The sequence below is a fragment of the Cataglyphis hispanica genome, chromosome 11 (assembly GCF_021464435.1).
Source record: "Cataglyphis hispanica isolate Lineage 1 chromosome 11, ULB_Chis1_1.0, whole genome shotgun sequence".
Taxonomy (NCBI): domain Eukaryota; kingdom Metazoa; phylum Arthropoda; class Insecta; order Hymenoptera; family Formicidae; genus Cataglyphis; species Cataglyphis hispanica.
Genome location: NC_065964.1, coordinates 4,706,533 through 4,723,619, shown reverse-complemented (window position 1 = coordinate 4,723,619; position 17,087 = coordinate 4,706,533). Strand labels below are relative to the sequence as shown.

At 34.1% G+C, this 17,087-nt stretch overlaps 2 protein-coding genes and 1 long non-coding RNA gene across 7 annotated transcripts; 1 reads left to right on the top strand and 2 right to left on the bottom strand.

Annotated features, from left to right (window-relative positions):
- The first annotated feature begins 49 nt into the window (after positions 1–49).
- LOC126852867 (uncharacterized) lies at positions 50–2,844 on the top strand. Its single transcript, XR_007687885.1, has 3 exons — positions 50–147; positions 1,189–1,323; positions 2,305–2,844. It is a non-coding gene; the product is annotated as an uncharacterized LOC126852867 (long non-coding RNA).
- Positions 2,845–3,567: 723 nt separating this feature from the next.
- Positions 3,568–8,637, bottom strand: LOC126852864 (ras-like protein 2). Of its 3 annotated transcripts, none has more exons than XM_050598120.1 (5): positions 8,284–8,637; positions 7,091–7,178; positions 6,710–6,921; positions 5,845–6,088; positions 3,568–5,361 (listed from the first exon to the last, which is right to left on the bottom strand). In XM_050598120.1, the coding sequence occupies exons 1-4, from the start codon at positions 8,386–8,388 to the stop codon at positions 5,888–5,890; spliced, it is 606 nt and encodes a 201-aa protein (XP_050454077.1). In that variant the 5' UTR covers positions 8,389–8,637; the 3' UTR covers positions 3,568–5,361; positions 5,845–5,887. The 3 variants fall into 3 exon arrangements, with proteins under 3 accessions (XP_050454077.1, XP_050454078.1, XP_050454076.1); XM_050598121.1 differs by having other exon boundaries at positions 3,568–4,774; XM_050598119.1 differs by having other exon boundaries at positions 3,568–6,088.
- A 1,974-nt stretch (positions 8,638–10,611) lies between these two features.
- On the bottom strand, positions 10,612–16,484 carry LOC126852860 (mediator of RNA polymerase II transcription subunit 26). Of its 3 annotated transcripts, none has more exons than XM_050598107.1 (4): positions 16,242–16,484; positions 14,875–14,949; positions 13,980–14,249; positions 10,612–13,570 (listed from the first exon to the last, which is right to left on the bottom strand). In XM_050598107.1, exons 1-4 carry the CDS (start codon positions 16,317–16,319, stop codon positions 12,299–12,301), a joined length of 1,695 nt encoding a protein of 564 aa, XP_050454064.1. In that variant the 5' UTR covers positions 16,320–16,484; the 3' UTR covers positions 10,612–12,298. The 3 variants fall into 3 exon arrangements, with proteins under 3 accessions (XP_050454064.1, XP_050454066.1, XP_050454065.1); XM_050598109.1 differs by lacking the exon at positions 16,242–16,484 and adding an exon at positions 15,639–16,092; XM_050598108.1 differs by lacking the exon at positions 16,242–16,484 and adding an exon at positions 15,764–16,091.
- Between the last annotated feature and the right edge of the window lie 603 nt (positions 16,485–17,087).

Below are 17,087 nucleotides of genomic sequence, written 5' to 3'. Positions count from 1 at the left end.
TCGGATCCCGAGAATATTTGCCGAATGTACTTCAACAATATGCAAGCTACGCATTTTCGGAATAAAAATCTAGGATAAATCATTTTTTAAATTAAAATCCATCGTTCCTATTATCAGGAACAAAATGAAGACTGCGAATGAACGATGGTATGATTCTTATAAGTATATAAAATTTACTACATAATTATAATAACTCTCTAACAGTTGTCAAGTCGTGATTAATGGAGAAAGCGAGAAAATGAAAAATTAAGTTTCTATTCAAGGGAGTTTGCGCTTCTTCCATTTCAATATGATATCTCAAAAACTTGTTATATTTGCAGTTAATGATTTTCTCTAGGTTTTATCTAATAATTAATGATATATTCTATCAATGTATATTATAAACAATATTTTATTTTACAAATTATGAGCAATCTATAGCATAAGGGAGTTTCTCCGCTCGCCTTCCTTCGGCGGTGAATCCTGATCTTCCTTTTAGGCAACGACCTTTCTTCTCCTTCTTCGATCCCCTCCTTGCTCGGCGAGTCTGGATCGTCATTCTGCAGGTTCGCATCATTAGTTTTTATTTTGCGACTGTACCATGCTATTTTTATCCCACAGTTCTCCTCTTTTCTTTCTCTTCTTCTTCGTACTTCTTCGCCCGTTCTCGAAGATTACCTGCGCGCACGTAGTTATTATTATACGGAACTTGAATCCAAGGAATACCTAAAGCAGGACGAAGCGAAGATCCAAAAGATTCCTCGATCGTTCAAGAGATTTTATTCGATTTTATTGATCTTATTATTATACATATAGACACGCCATATTAAGGAATTATATTACTTCATTTTTTTTTCAATATCAAGATCTACTTTCTAGCTTTTCGTTTTTCATTAATATTGAAAGAGGGAAAAATATATTCAAATCACATGATCTCGCATAAAATAATGAAAAAAAGCAATCTTCCTTTCTTAAATGGGTAAGAAATTGAAAAGATATATAATTATCAATTTTTATTTTTTTTTTTACCAGCGTTTTTCCGCGGCTTTCGCGATTGAATCGAAATGTCGCGAAGGGGTATTTTCTTATATTTCTCTTTTTTCTCTCTCTCTCTCTCTCTCTCGATAGCGCGCTAGAGCGCAACATGCACCTTTCACTACCTTCGCAACCTTCCACGTGCGATTATTAACATAATGTTTTCCATCGTAGGTCGCTTTTCGCACGACGACGGCTTTCATGATCTGACATACGTACACGTCCAAGCCTAAGCAAAGCACTAACTCGAGAACTGGTTTTGCCGCGGAATATCCGAGTCAGCGAACAAAGAAGACGGCATCGATTACGGTAAAGGTTCTTCTTTTCGATGTCTCTCGAGTGATTGCTCTTGAGTAAGAAGGTATTAATCGGATATGCCGCGTTTTTTTTACAATCTAACTTCGGCTACATCAATGTAGCCAGAAACATCGTCGCCGACGTGTGCGAATTCATATCCGAATAAAAAACCGCGGAGCTTGTTGCGTCTTTATCGTAATATTCGGAAAAGAAAAAAAAATACTTTTTAAAGATGACCGTTAAACGCAAATATGTACTGAAACATACTCCTAAAATAGATAATTTTCATCTTTCTAACGCGTTGATGGACTCAGAAAAAATATACCGTTACAGCGACCTTGTGACCGATGAACGAAATATGGATGAAGGAATTGCTGCCATATCTTGAAATGAAAAAAAAAGTTGTCTATGTAGCAATAGTTAATTGTAGCAATAGATGTTTCCTATATCCTATAATTCCCTGTAATACGTACGCGTTTAAAGTCCAAGGAAACCATCATGTATTAAAAAACTTGAGACAAAAGATCTGTCAATGAATAAACAACAATAGTTTGTTTTTTGCATAAAAATTAAAAATAAATTTAAAATAAACTTTTATGCGACTATGCGATGACGCACGTTTCGCGATCGTAACATCTGGTTTTTATTTTTATATTATAATTGTTCTATTCAAGACATGCATTTGCACAGTCATCTGCTGTCGTTCATTCATTGGCCATTCTTTATTTCAAATTTTTAACTGTTTTATACCTGAGCTAGTGCAATTTTCCTTTATTTTCATATATATAACGTGAGGAATATAAAATCTTGTCACAATATGACCTACAGAGTAGAAATAGAAACAAAGACATAAGAATATTATGAAAATTTTAACTCGACATAACAAATTCTAAAATACAATTGTAAAACAGAAAATCTACAAAGATAACAGAATTTTGAGATCTGTGTGATCTAATCCACAAAGCTAAAAATAATCGAGATCTTTATTAATAGATTATGGTATCCAAGAGATGAGATGATATCCAAAAATATCAAGAGATACAATAATGGGAGAAAAAACCGCGATGAGAGATATTTACGGATACGACAGCAGGACTGGAAGTAATCGCGTGGCATCAATATTAGCCCGGTCTGGTCAAGAATAGCCCAGGTGGGAATCCCGTCTGACCACCTTGCGCCCTGAGATCGGTCGGCGTCTAAATTAGGGTGAATGTGCCGTTGGAGGCATATTTTGCATATATTATCGTTATTCGGTTATCGAGTGGCCATATCGTAATGCGATTGCTAATAATCAACGCGATTTTTGTTACGCGAGCTACGCATAATATCACTGTAAATTTAACGAAAACAAAGCAGGATTAAATAAAATCGCACATTGCATTATATGGTATATGTATATATCACTTAATGCAAGTTATTTATATATAGAGAGAAACAACGTTAATTTATAGAGAAATATGTAGAAACTTTTCCAATAAAACAAATTGTGTGTATCTCACCGTTTACAATATCAGGAGAAACAATATATCTTATTAAAATATTTAGCGTTACTCGATATTGATTTTTATTCAATAATTAAGTAAAATTACTCGCTGTACTACGAATAGTATAAAATAAAGTTGTTTCAGTAATTATTTACATGGAAAGATTACATAATATCTTATAAAATTACATAACATTTTATTTAAAAATTTAATTAATTACATAAGACTTGCGCTTCACATGTAATGATTAATAGTAAAGCTTTATATTGGCCAATTATGGAATTATTTCTATCTTTTTGTGCATTTTAATTTTTTGATTTTGATTTAGCAGTTTTAATTACGTTTTTTTATTTTTATTTTTGAACGCGATTAAACTTCACGAAAAGCGCTTCCATTTAATCGAAATTCAAAATGTCAACTTGTCGATTGTTACAATACTTATTTTCGACTTTATCGATTTCTTACATTTCTATATCGCTTTGATATCAAAGTAACGACATCTTTTGCCAAGTCCATGAAATTTGAAATCGAGGCACTGTTTTATCCAGCATCACCAAACCAGATTATTTGTAAAAATATGAACTTTTTTCTTTGTTTTATTTATTTTTTTTTTAATGAATGTTTCAAGAGATATTTGTAATATAAATTTATCAAAAGTTTAAATATATATTAATATAGAAAGTTAAATCTCTTAAATAAAGCGAAATTTCAAATAACTCTAAATTATTCTAAAATAAAATAGTACGCGAAGATTAGAAATAACAGAACATAGTAACAGTTAATTTATATTCATATTATTTGGTTTACAGAAGTTATTTAACAAACATAGATTGAATCTAAAAATCAGTCTGCATATATATAGACTTTTTTTTTACAAACATATAAATATAGTCAGTTACAAAAATAAATGGAATTTTTTTATTCTGTTCGTGTCGCTTTGCAAATTATTACAAACTACATTTTGTAAAATATACGTTCGTATATAAATTAATTATTGTTAAGTATGATATATCGTCGCAAGATTTTTGTGAAAATTTGTATCGTATAATCGTATTGTTTGTAAACTTATATATGGATTGTATATTATTATTATTATTAACTACATTATATTAAAGCTAGTATATTATTATTAGCTTTATAATTAGTAGTTTCGTGATCGGTATCACCAACAATGGAACTATGACAAAATGTGATGTGTGAAAATATTTGAAATAGTTAAAAATATTTCTCATTGCTGGTGAAACCGAGTTTTTCTGAACACATTATCATCTCTCCACAAATACAGCTTTTAATCAGAAATACCATATTATATAATTACCATTCAATATAGATATAGATCATTGAAATAAATTCAGTTAGCGGAAAAGAAGTTATGAAATTACTTGAATGCTTCTATTATTTGTCAATTAGAAAGTTATAAAGAATTAGAATATTATTTTATATTGAAATTATTTTCATAAAATAGAAATAACATCATAGAACAAGATATATGCATCTAAGGGATATTGGAAGACGTTTAATTATCGATATAACGAAAATATTAAAATAAATAGATATGTAAACTGTTAATCTTGTTTCAAAAATTAGAACAAACTGATCCTTTTTTTTTACATGTACTATATATAATATATGAGTAATTTCAAAGAAGTTCCACTGATTGTATTAACCACTGAGAATATTAAATGTTACACAGCATAATCAGAATTTGTGGAGTATACGCTGTTTAGATATTGTTAATTACAGTTTCATCTATGTTAAAAATGTTATTGGCCCCATTCTGATTCCATTATAACAACAATAGCACAAAATTTCAACTACTATAGTACTATATGTAAATATATAGAGATAACTCTAAACAATTTGAACAATTTTTATAAATTCATAACTCATAAACATAAATTGTTTATATTTGACAATTCGTTTGTTTGGCAATATCACTACGCCATTTTGATTTTCGCAATTAGGCATTACGACTCGACCTAAAGGAAGACGAATTAGAACACTGCTAATAATAGCAAAAATACTTTCGACGAGTGGCAGAGAGTAAAGAGTGTGTTTAAAACATTTAAAATTATTAATCGTTAACTATTTTCACATTAAAAATAATTTTTTTTTTTTAATGTTATATGTACCAATGATATCATTATATTCATCAGGTCATGTGCGTAATAAAAATTGAACAAATGTTTCATACGAGAGCATCTTGTTAAAATAATAAAGTAAAAGAAGAAATATATTTTACATTTCAGTATGAAATGTATTGTACATTTCAGTATGAATCCTGTATATTTATATCTTACATATCCCGTATATTTTAAAATTGGTCATAGAAGTATATTGTACAAATTTGTTTCAATAGAGAATAAAATTTTTTTTGTTTATTTTTCGGAATAATTATATTCCACTATTATATTCGAGATTATTAAATGTATCAAATATATCTAATGTATAATTAGGATCCAATGAAGGCAAATTTTGATTTTGTAAAGATCCGAAAATACTTGATGTGTACAATTGAATGATGTGTGGTTTTCAGCAAATCCAATCGTCATTGTACTATATATTACTAAAATATATTAATTCAAATATATTGCATTTCAAATAATAATAGTAAATCGAGTTATAAACTGTTTCAACCTACTCAGTAGTTATTGTAAACGGTTTCTAGTAAAACTTATTGAAAAAATAATTTATTTTTTTGTCATTGGGATATTGTTCATTTCTATTTGTGCAAAACAAAAATTTTCCTGTTATATATAAAAAAAAAAATCACTTTCTATTGAATTCTATAAATTACTAATTCAAAAAATATAATAAAATTAAAGGAATTAAAATATCTTATAATTTACATATATGATTCAATTATTTCTCGCTTAAATTTTCTTGCATTAGACATTTTGCATTATTTTAATGTTACTTGTATGTTGCGTGGTTATAATTAACCATGTGTAAAATGTGTAAAAAGTTTTTCGACAAAGTATATTATAAAAGTTTATATCTCTCTGCCATTTTGAATTTACCATTCTTTCTAATCGAAATTAGAACTCACCGATCGAATTAGTATGAATCATCTGTCAAGATAGATAGATTTTTTACAGCATGCAACATTTCTTCTTATTATTCTTATTTTTGTAATTTGGTTTCAGTGGTGGCCGCTCCGATAATTGAAACTTTCTGACGATTCGCACCAATTCATGGAAAGCTTGATCGACGTTCATACGTAACTTGGCACTGCACTCAATGTATGGAATTTTCAATTGACGTGCTATACTTTGTGCCTCTTCAATTGATACCTAAAAAGATTCAAACAGATTGACATACTTCAAACAAGTGTATGCTTTTGAACATAATTTTATAATATCTAAAAGATTTTTAAAATACTATTTTTTTAAATAAAATTTTCGGAAAATGACATTCTAGTTTCATATCAAAGGAATATGTCGAAATAAAAAACCATAATCTTTGCAGATAAAAAACTTAAATTTTTTGGGATAAGTATCATTCCTAAAAGCGGATAATTAATATTTACGGCGCTTAAATTACTTTTTTTAAAAGCATATTCCATATAAAATGTGAAAATTTTCTAAATTCGAGTTTTATTGAGAGAACAATGGAATAAGTTTAGAAAGGATCTCAGCTAGCAAAGCGCACGTGATTTTGATGTTAAATAACGTGATTTCAAAAGATGTACATTTGCTACCTGGAATGTTGTAAAGGGAAAAAGATACTATGAGAAACAATAGAACAATAGAAAAAAAACCCGATTCAAATAAAAAAAGACCCTTCAAGATTAATGATTTATATACGATCTTTTGTGACGCGTAAAATGAGCTTAAAGTTTTCATATACAATTATGATTCGTTTTCTGGCGAACAATGAAAGTTTTATGCATTCCAATTCATAATAATACCCACGCTTCTTTGATGGTCCAAATCTGCTTTGTTTCCAACCATTAACATAGGAAACTCGTCTCGATCTTTCACCCGAAGTATTTGCCTGTGAAACTTTAATATTTCGTCAAAAGACGAATGATCGGTGACCGCGAATACGAGAAGAAATCCCTCGCCGCTTCTCATGTATTGTTCACGCATTGCGCTAAACTCTTCCTGACCAGCAGTGTCCAATACTAAAATAAATATGAAGAATGTGTCTATTTATATATAAAAGATATTTCATGATTTATGATATTTCGCAATTTGATAAATTCTCTGATTTTTCCTTAAAACATGTCGAAGCGTCAATAGTTTCAGGGATTCGAAAAACGTTTTCCTCGCAAATTTTTATTTCTTACTTACTGTCAAGTTTAGCTGGCACATCGTCAATGACGCACTGCTTTGTATAAGAATCCTCGATTGTTGGATCATAATCGGTCACAAAAAAACTCTAAAAAGAAGCAGAATTCTTTGCAATAAAATATTACGCGAATATCTATAAAAATGATTTTCATAAGCAAAGATGAAATATATATTTCAACAAGCAATTTAATTTAAAAAAGCTTCTAATTTTAAAAAGCTTCTAATTTTAAAAATTGTAAAAAATATGTATAATTAATATTGTTTTATAAAATAATGTTAATCATGGAGATTAATTATAATGAGATAATGCAAGCCCACTATTCTCCATTCAAATTTTGATGATATAATTTTTTAGTTATTAATTTAAAATCGATTTTGTTTTTTAATATATTATTTATCGCAATTTATATTTATTTTCCTCTTTATGTATAATATTTTATTTAAAATCTCAGACAGTTAAAAATATATAGAAGCGCGTTTGGAATCAAACTTGGACAGCACCTATATACATAATTCGCTTTAATGCATCATTTCTTAATCAAATGGAATGTCTATATATATCAAAGTTATAAATAGAATTCTGTCGAAATTTTTTTTTCGATCACGAATTACAGATTGTCGAGGGCGAAATGTCATCGAGTAACGGTCGACAATATCGTTTGATGGCAAATCGGTGCCCATCGGTTATCCGTCAAGTAGTCACGGCGACGACGACGACGCGTCGCGTGTCTCGCGCAACTTCGTCAGGATTGACGTTCCACGGCGCTGCCGCATATGACCATATATGACGATTGCGTCCACACGCTATGACATAATACTTTATAATCCATCAATCAGCCAGCTATCGTTCCGTCGCACGCTACGCGATAAAAAAAACGATAAACCTCGCTCAAGAGCTTCACGATTATGTCATTTCCGTTTGTTTGTTCCAGGAATCAAAATTTTAAAAAATGCCGAGCAATCTAGCCGATGAAAATTCGGAAGCAGCCTTTTTTTTCGCACATTTCCACGAAATCGCACCTCGACGAGAGAGAATCTAGCGAATACGAGGGAAAAAATGAAAACAAAAAAAGAACCTCCTGCGCGCGTTTCTGGTAATCGACGTGTACGTATATTTAGAACTCTCGCGTATATTATACGACGTATAACCACCAGTTAGCAGCGAGAGATAGTGTGTTAAAACTGGTACTTACTTGAATGAACTGTATCGTGATCGCCGATTTTCCGACACCACCACCACCGACGACGACGAGCTTGTAGGTTTGTGCGTAGCTCTGTCTGTCAGGGGCTTTCGACATCTTTTTTCCCTCTCGCTTCAATGGGTTTATATTCGAGTGTCTGTGTATACGGGAGCCTCTTACGCGCTGGCGCCGAACATGCGATCAAATAATGCTCATCTCGCGCGAACGCGTGTTGTGACTGGATGGCGATAATGGGGAGTCGCCGTCGTCTTCCTCGTCGAAACGCACGTACGTACGTACGTATGCGTATGTATGTACGTTGTATATGATACACGTCGCGTGGGCTGTCACGGACGTTTTTCCGCGGAGTCGCTAAAAGCCAAGGCTGGGACTCTATCCCTCCACCCCTCCTCCTCCTCCTCCTTCTCCTTCCCTCTCGAAGAGCCTCAGCCAGCCTCGAGAGCCTCCGAGATCTCGCAGATCTCGCGGCCGAGACCCGAGATTCGCAAACTTTTTACGGACGACGGCCTTCGACAAGGCGCGAACGAGGAAGTTCCGAAGACAGTCGCGCGAGGACGCTAAGATTTTTAGGGAGGAAAACTCTTGAGATTTCTTTCTTTCTCTCTCTTTCTCGAGAAGAAGAAATTAAAGATCAAAACGAGCGACAGATAAATTATTGAAAGTAGCACGTGTTTTCTAACATATATATCATCGAAACGATCCCGAATTATTTTGTACGACCTCGATTGATATAGATCCTTGACGAGAGACTTGGTGACACTGTGCGACGAAAAGGACAATTCATTGTTAAAAGGACTATTCTGCTGAACAAAGCACAAAATATTTAGAGGTAAACACGTGATTACAGATTTTTAGTCTTATCGCATTCGTCTTTTTTTAGAAATTTGTGATAAAAATTCCATTTCTTTATATTGAAATGTCCCTTTCTTTGCCGCTTTATTCCAAGATACATAAATCTTTCGTCTTTCGAAAACAAAGCTGAAGGAAATCCGCAGAAGCGTTGCGAAAGTTTGAAATAAAGATAAGAGCCAACGAACGAACAAAACGTAAATCGTACATGTGTAGTAAACAGCTGGCGTACGTCAGATGCATTAAAAACAACATTGCGATTAATATGCGAGCTAATAGCTATGTAATAAAATGAATTCACATAAATATGAATTAAATAGACATACACACACATGCACATTTGCATTTAAAATATTAATTAATCTCATCTTGTCATGTTTAGAGACAATTAATTATTTTAATTTACATGCATGGGATGTTCGAAAATTTGCAAAAAATAGACAAATTTTCGTCATTTGATATTTTATTAAGAAAACTTAAGAGCTAAAATATTGTTGAGATAAAATCTAAACGAAAAATAATATTCCCTCATTTATTTGCGCCTTGATTTCTGAAAAGTCGTGCATTTTTATTGGTTTGAAAATTATTAATCTCTCCGATGTTCTGCCAAGAGAAAGCGGTTCCAAATTGCTTTTCTCGATCAAATAAATTATTATATCCATATCTTTTCTTTAATTTTGGAATATTTTGAAAAAATATAGTACAACGGCGTATGAGTAAAATATTAGTCACGCGAAGCAATTTCGAAAACGGGACGTTTCCGCAATCGCATTTTTTTTTTTTTTTTACAGAGCAATGATAGAGTACAATATGCATCAATAAAATGACTTTCCAACATTACAATTGCTTAATATTTCGAGATATAATTTAATTATAAATGTTAGAACTTTTTTGCGAATTTAAAGAATGTAAATTGATTGGAAAATCTTGGTAATCAGAAAAAATGATTCCTTAAAAAATAATATAAAAGCGCACAGAGATTAATCTCGTTATCGCTTTTGACAATCTTATATATCACACATAGAACACAATATTACTAATCTCTTTAATCTTTTCAGAGAAATGACGAAAATGATTATATCGCGGAATAATGAAGTGATATTTTGATAAATGAGAATATTCGATTAATTTATTTCGCATGAAATAAATATACGAGAGACGTCTAGAAAATTCCGAGAGTGAATGGATTATCATAAAATAAAGTTTAAAGAAATTTGTAGCTTGCCACTTTCAAAGTTTTTCAAATGTTATTTGTTGACTAATAGACTTTTATGGATACAGTTATATCCGTTAAAATGTTTCAAATTTTTGTTTTAATAAGAGTTCTTGTTTTCAGTTTATTCTAAAGACTTTGAAAAAGAAAAAAAAACTAATTTTAAATTTCTTTATTAACGATTATAATTTTAATTCCAGGAAAAGGAGAAATTTAATCGAATGACGAGGATGAAAGGATTGGCTGAATTAAACAACTTATTGTTTTTGCCCAAAGCAAGTAGTTTTAACAAATGTATTGAATGCAACTCTACAAAACAACGTTCTGGATTATTGGACTAGATGTCTTATCATAACATTGAGCTCAATAGGAATTACTTCGAGGGAGACAAGCCAGACACATATCTTTTTCGATATTTCTTTATAATTCTTCTTTATTTTGTTTATAATTCACTCAGCTCTCTGCAACGTTTTGGACACATCTTGTATATTATCAAACTTGAATTCTTTTGTCCGAATTCTATTGCACTTAAGAAAAAATTACATGTCGCTTTGTAATTGCCACGCGATTGTTTCGCTTATAATGTTATTTTCAACACATTTGTCGTAAATTACGCACAAAATGAACAGAAGAAATTTTGAGTAGAAAATCTCTATGACACGGTTAGACAAATATATTATTTTTCTTTTTTGCTCAATTAAGGCACCGGTGTACCTAACTTAGCTCGAAGAAATCGAGTTGCCCTCTACATTCGCGCGACAGAGTCCGTGTGCAGTCTTATAAAATACCTCAAAAATAATTTAAAACTGATAGTAATCTCGCTAGAATCTGATTTATGCATTTCTGTGTTGTATGTGTTACTTGCATGTCTTCCTAGTTCTTAAGAGTATAATGCTTGTGTTCATTTTTTTATTTCGTTTCCATTTTTCTCCCTTGAATTTAAAATTAATTGTTTGCAATACAAACTCCAGAGTATGCAATGAAAAAAGAAAAACATTAGAAACCAATTTTTTCGCGTATAGGGCATAAAATGCACGTCGATTAACGCTTTCAATTCTTCCTCAAAATTATCACAAAATACATAAAAAGCGAGCCATTGCCATATATTATTGATACTCAAAGATGAAAAATCGAACGATGTCGACATCTATTATTTTATTATTGTGTAAAAATATTATTATTATTATTGTATAATAATAATAATAATAAGCAGCGCTCGTGTCGTTTCGCGATGTTAACTATTTCATATCTACATAATTTATATCTCACACATCCAACAACTCATCCCGTACAGTGCAATTACAAAATCAATTGCACAAGTGATTTTGCTTTGATATTTATAATTCAGCACTGATTTCGCTTTTTTCAAGTAATGGTCTCTTAATTTCTTTATCGTTTGCATGACAAAGTTAACGATAATGAAAATGATGATGATGATGATGATGATAATAAAAGTTATAAGACTAATAGAGGAGGAATAGAAGCAGAAATAGTAATAATAATTGACATAATATAGTATTAATAACAATAATATTAAAAATAATAAAAATAATATTAATATTATATTAATTATAATATTAATATATATTAATATATTATAATAATACGAGGATGTTTATGTTGATAACGATGGTGATGATACGAAGAATGGCTTCTCTCTCGCCGCGCGCGATTGCAAGTGCTCGAGATTAGCGAGTAATAACTATATAACAACGGGGGAATGATAATGATAGGGAAAGAATGGCGGTATAGACGCTTCGGCGTAAATAGAAATGAACAGCACAATCTCAAAAATCGCAATTATAGAAATCATTAATTTTAATAAATCAACCGATCGATTAACTTTCCGGCCAGTCGGCCGTTTTTAATCATCTGCAAATTCTCTTTACAATTCTTTTTTTTTTCAGGGAAAGAATAATAATAGAGAATATGATGATAAAATCACTAATCGATAATAACATAAGGCATTATGTTGAGGATCTCGCCCTGGTAACTGGGCCTTGCCAGCATCTGATGCCACTCCCGAAATTCCAAATCGTCAGTCTGGTCGTTATGCACACTTTTTACACTATTCATGTTCGATAGTCCGAACGACACTTTATTCTCTTCGTCCCTGGCGTTCGAGTGCTCGTCATCATCGGAACGACACACGGTCGTTGATGACAGCCTCGGCTGGAAGTTGCCGTTAAGTCCTTCGATGCACTGTGTGTGTAACCTCTCAAGATCTTCGGCAGTAACGTTCCGTGGTGGTGACGAACATTCGACATAGTTCTGTTCTTCGTCCTCACCCCAGTCTATCGAATTGGGATCTAAAGGCGGTAACTTAGCCAGTATCTCTTCGACTGTGAGATCTCGGTGCGACGGTGACCGACACGTCGATGACTGATCGTTGCCTGCTGATTTATCGTTCTCGCGCAACCTATCCTGGCACGTCTCGGGTCGATTCTCTGCGAATCGTGCCGCTTGCGTTTTACCAGTAGACGATGTTTCCGAGGAAATTAGATTCCTATGAAGGTTCTGACTCGAGCCATGCAGATATTTAGACACTTGCTCGTTACTGTCGCCTCGTAGAACGTCTTCCATGTTAGGAGGTTCCACGACGCTTTGACTAGGTAGGGCATTTGTATTGCCGATAGAGCTACAGTTGCTTCGGCCTGCTTGTAGCTGAGCTACTATCTCTTGCGTGGTCTTCAACTTCGGAGTTCTCGAGATACTGGCCAGCTTCTTTTTCACACTGTCCTCAAGGAACGGCTGTCGCTTCGCCGATTTACTGCCCTTTTTTCGACCGCGTTTCTTCGGACCCGAGTCATCCGTGACCTCGACAGAATCGGTCTCCGTGAAAGCGGAGGAGATTCGTTCCTTCAGCATGGGGCTAGGCACTTGCGAATTTAAATTACCACTTATATTCTCGCCATTGAGCCGTTGCTTTTTGGCAGGAATTTCCTCTACCATCGGCTCAATTCCATGTGGCGATTGATAGCATTGACGTTGCTCCTTATCACTCTCCTCTTTCCGTAACCTTTTGTTGGAACTGTGTGTACGTGGCACCGCTTCTGTTGTATGATTCTGGCTCGAGGAACTAAGCACTGGTGATGCATTCCTCGAGCAGGAACTTATCCTGTGATTGCTGATCGGTGTAATTGACTGTTTGCTATTTGCTGACGCGTTGGGAGATCGCGAATGATCGCTGTGCATAGATAACGCCGGACTGAGCACCTGTAATTATAAATTCGGTATATTTATTACAATTAATAATTTTTCACTTCAGTATGTAAGGAGTATATATTTCATATTTATAGCAAATCAACTTGGCATCAACTGTAAATAACACATAAATTATCACCTTTTAGAAGCTTAAAGTAATGTCTGAAATAATTTACTAATATCTTACAAAGTCTTCTTATATAAAATTACAGAAATTATATTAAAATTAAATATTGACATTGCAGTATTTTTTATAAATATAAATTTTGCAAAATTCTCATGAATATTACATATAATATGTATACCTCCTAGTACAACCTTACAGTAAAAAAATAATGTAAAGATAACACATTTAAAGTAAATTTACAAAAAAAGTTAAAAATTTTATAAACATCCTATTTGTATTGAAAAAAAAACTTACTCTGAAAGGAGTAGCATCTTTTAATAAAGGACTATGAGGCTTGAGCCCTCGTAATGCAGGACTTTGCGGTTTGAAATTCCTCAAGGCCACTTCTTTCGCGCCATTGAGAGCTGGTGGTGCGGTATCTGCCAAGGTGGGTTGTGGTGTAGAATGCACCGATGGTAAAACCATGTCTCTCCAGTGTCGTACCAAATCCTTTGCACGTTTAGCCAAGGTTTCATTACTCGTCTTTCGACGAAGCTCATTGATGTGTTTTCCAAGCCTTGTAATCTGTCAAATATTACCATTTAGTATCACATTGACATAATAGCACATTGTCATTATTGTAGTATGTCATATGTCACATTGACATTATTATAGTAATGTTATTCTTTCAATATTATCATTTAATAGAAATTTGCTGTTTTTATTGATGTTATGATTATAGCTAATACAGCTGTATTTAGCACACCAAGGTATATAAATTGCATTTTAGAAACTATTTATTTATTGTAGTTATATTTGGTTTGAAAAAAAGGTTATTTTATAACTTGTTTATATATTATATAATGTTTAAAATTTGCTTGTCATCAAATATAATGCACTATGTTATAAAATATATTATAAAAAAAATACCTAGCATTTAATGTATATGAAAAATATTATTTTACTTTGGTTTAAAATAATAATATCAAAATAATAAACTTTCTATTTTTTATTACAAATATTTTTTTATAATATATTTGTATATTTGTATTTCTATTTGTATCTATGATGATATTATGATATAAAAATATATAAAATACACAAAATAAAATTTTAAAAAAGAATTTTTATATAGTTGACAATTATATATACATACACACATACATACATACAATACATTATGAAAAACCAGATACAATTAAATTATTACCTCCAACACCTCTTTAGTGATTGTCGTCTTTTCCAATGCCGTAATGACATCCACAACAGCTCGCATATCGACGACCTGGAATAGTAGTGTCTATAATTAATATTTTTAATATACATTTATTTCAATTATAAACATAAGAAAATTAGACACTATCAAATTTCGACATATAGAGATGCAATTTTTGGAAGATGTTAACAAAAAAAATTATACATATATATACATATACATGTTTTATATGTATATATTTTTTTAGCTCTTACAAAATAACATACATAAATTTTTCGTAAAAATATTCGCAAAAAAATTCAGTCGAGTGAATTTTTTAATCACATGAGGATTGCGTCACGGTTTATCAAATAACATATCTGTGACGATGTTTTACGACGAATAAAGCTTTTTGCAGCGAAAATTTCGAGGATAGACTTTGCAAGGTGCACAGAACGAGTGCGAGAACGTTCTGTACATGTGTACGTCACGAAAACACAAAACGCGGACGAAAACTTTGTCAAATCCGTGAGCAGCATGGCTGTCTCCTTCTAGGAATGGAAGGGAAGAAAGTTTCTGGCGGAGACTGCACCACGTTTCGATCACTGATCGAAATCGGGAAACCGTTTCTCTCGCGAAGAATATCATATGTATTTCAGGAAATCGATGATCGAGAAACGGATACACGGCTACATGGAAAGAATTAACGGTCAACGATGATGGACAGATTTCGTACAATTCGCAAAATTTCCACGGTACATGATTAAGAAAAAACGTACAATACACAATCGAGAATACGCAACGTCCACGAGGAAGGGTTCACCGAAGCGATCGGCATCGTCTGGGTATTGAGGTTATGTGTCCAGGTAATTGAGAACGCGCGGCTCTCACATATATAACGTACGTCGTTCCGTCATCGCCAGTGTCCTTTTTCTCACCCTCTCGCTCTCTCGCTTTCTCCACCTGTACGTACACTCGGCCGCGCGCGAGCAAGTGTGCGAGCAACGAGCGAGCGAGAGGGAACCGACGTAGCGAAGGGAGAAGGAGGGTATCATATGTAACGGACGGATTATCCGTCGTATCCGTCGTATACGCGAGGAGAGTGAAACGTGCGTCGCGCGGCATCGCTACGACGACGAGGACGGTCGCGGGACCGCCGTAGCCGTGACGGCGGTGGCACTCATACACACGCGACCGTCGCGGCCGCCACGCTACCACACGCACACATTGGCACGTAGCGGGCACTCGCGCACGTCACTGGTACAGGCAGCAGCAAGACCGCGCACGGGGGATCGAGAGTGGCCCGATAGCCGTTTGCGCGTACGGACACGGAGACGGCGCGGTGCATCTCGCCGCGACACACCACACTCCGCCTTACTTACATTGTATTCCTTGTCAAGTGATTTCAACAATTTTTCGGTCAGCTCGCTGCAATATCTCTGCATCGGGGTATCGCGCATGTGGGCCCACGACGGGGATATATTATATTAATGTTAAACGGAGGATTAGAGTCCAGGCTCCACGCGAGTATTCAACGGAGAGTCGTGAATGCGCGAGAGACACGAGGGAACTCGCAAATGGCGACTACCGAACTGTGCGCTCCACCGTCGTTCGCATGCCCTCCCTGCCTCCCGAGTGCCTCCTAGTCGCGGCCCATGCATCGTCCCTACCCCCACCCGTCGTCCGTCGCCGAGAGCGCCATCTAGGAACTGCTCGTGGCCGGCCGAGGACCGCCGAACGCGACCGAATCGTTCTCCCTCTCAACCCCCGCGCCTATCATTCTCCTCGTCCCTCACCCCGTTGTCTCGTTAGCCGAACTTTGCAACCGAAACGCTATTCCCCTCCCACCTCGCCCATTAGTCGCTCTCGGTTGTGTTCGCGTCGGTTCGCGCTCGCTTGGCGCTGCTCGACGTGACGCGACGCACGAATGGCTGGGATCCGTCAGGATCCGTTAAGTTGGTCGTGGCGTATCACGAAGCGGCAACGAGATTCTCAACGAAATTATCGAACCGAAAAATTTTTCATCTTTCGTCTCGCTGAATTTTCAGCGCTAAATTTTATACCGTCGTCGAATACGAGATATCGCGTCTATCAGATAAATAAAATCCATTATCGATCTGTTATCTAGCGTCTTAATCTCACGCTAAGTACAGGTAAATAATCGGTTAATTCTGTTTAACGATCCTTTATTTTTATTTTTTTTTTTTGTTCATCTGTACGTTTTAAAC

What these genes read in the sequence shown, in the direction of transcription:
- LOC126852864 (XM_050598119.1), bottom strand. Translation starts at nt 8,388, where the DNA reads ATGTCGAAAGCCCCTGACAGACAGAGCTACGCACAAACCTACAAGCTC. An exon ending in TCACGATACAGTTCATTCAA is followed by an intron (nt 7,179 to 8,283) that starts GTAAGTACCAGT and finishes GCTTCTTTTTAG; the next exon opens with AGTTTTTTTGTGACCGATTA. An exon ending in TGTGCCAGCTAAACTTGACA is followed by an intron (nt 6,922 to 7,090) that starts GTAAGTAAGAAA and finishes TATTTATTTTAG; the next exon opens with TATTGGACACTGCTGGTCAG.
- LOC126852860 (XM_050598107.1), bottom strand. Translation starts at nt 16,319, where the DNA reads ATGCGCGATACCCCGATGCAGAGATATTGCAGCGAGCTGACCGAAAAA. An exon ending in TCACTAAAGAGGTGTTGGAG is followed by an intron (nt 14,250 to 14,874) that starts GTAATAATTTAA and finishes AATATTTGACAG; the next exon opens with ATTACAAGGCTTGGAAAACA. An exon ending in AAGATGCTACTCCTTTCAGA is followed by an intron (nt 13,571 to 13,979) that starts GTAAGTTTTTTT and finishes TTATAATTACAG; the next exon opens with GTGCTCAGTCCGGCGTTATC.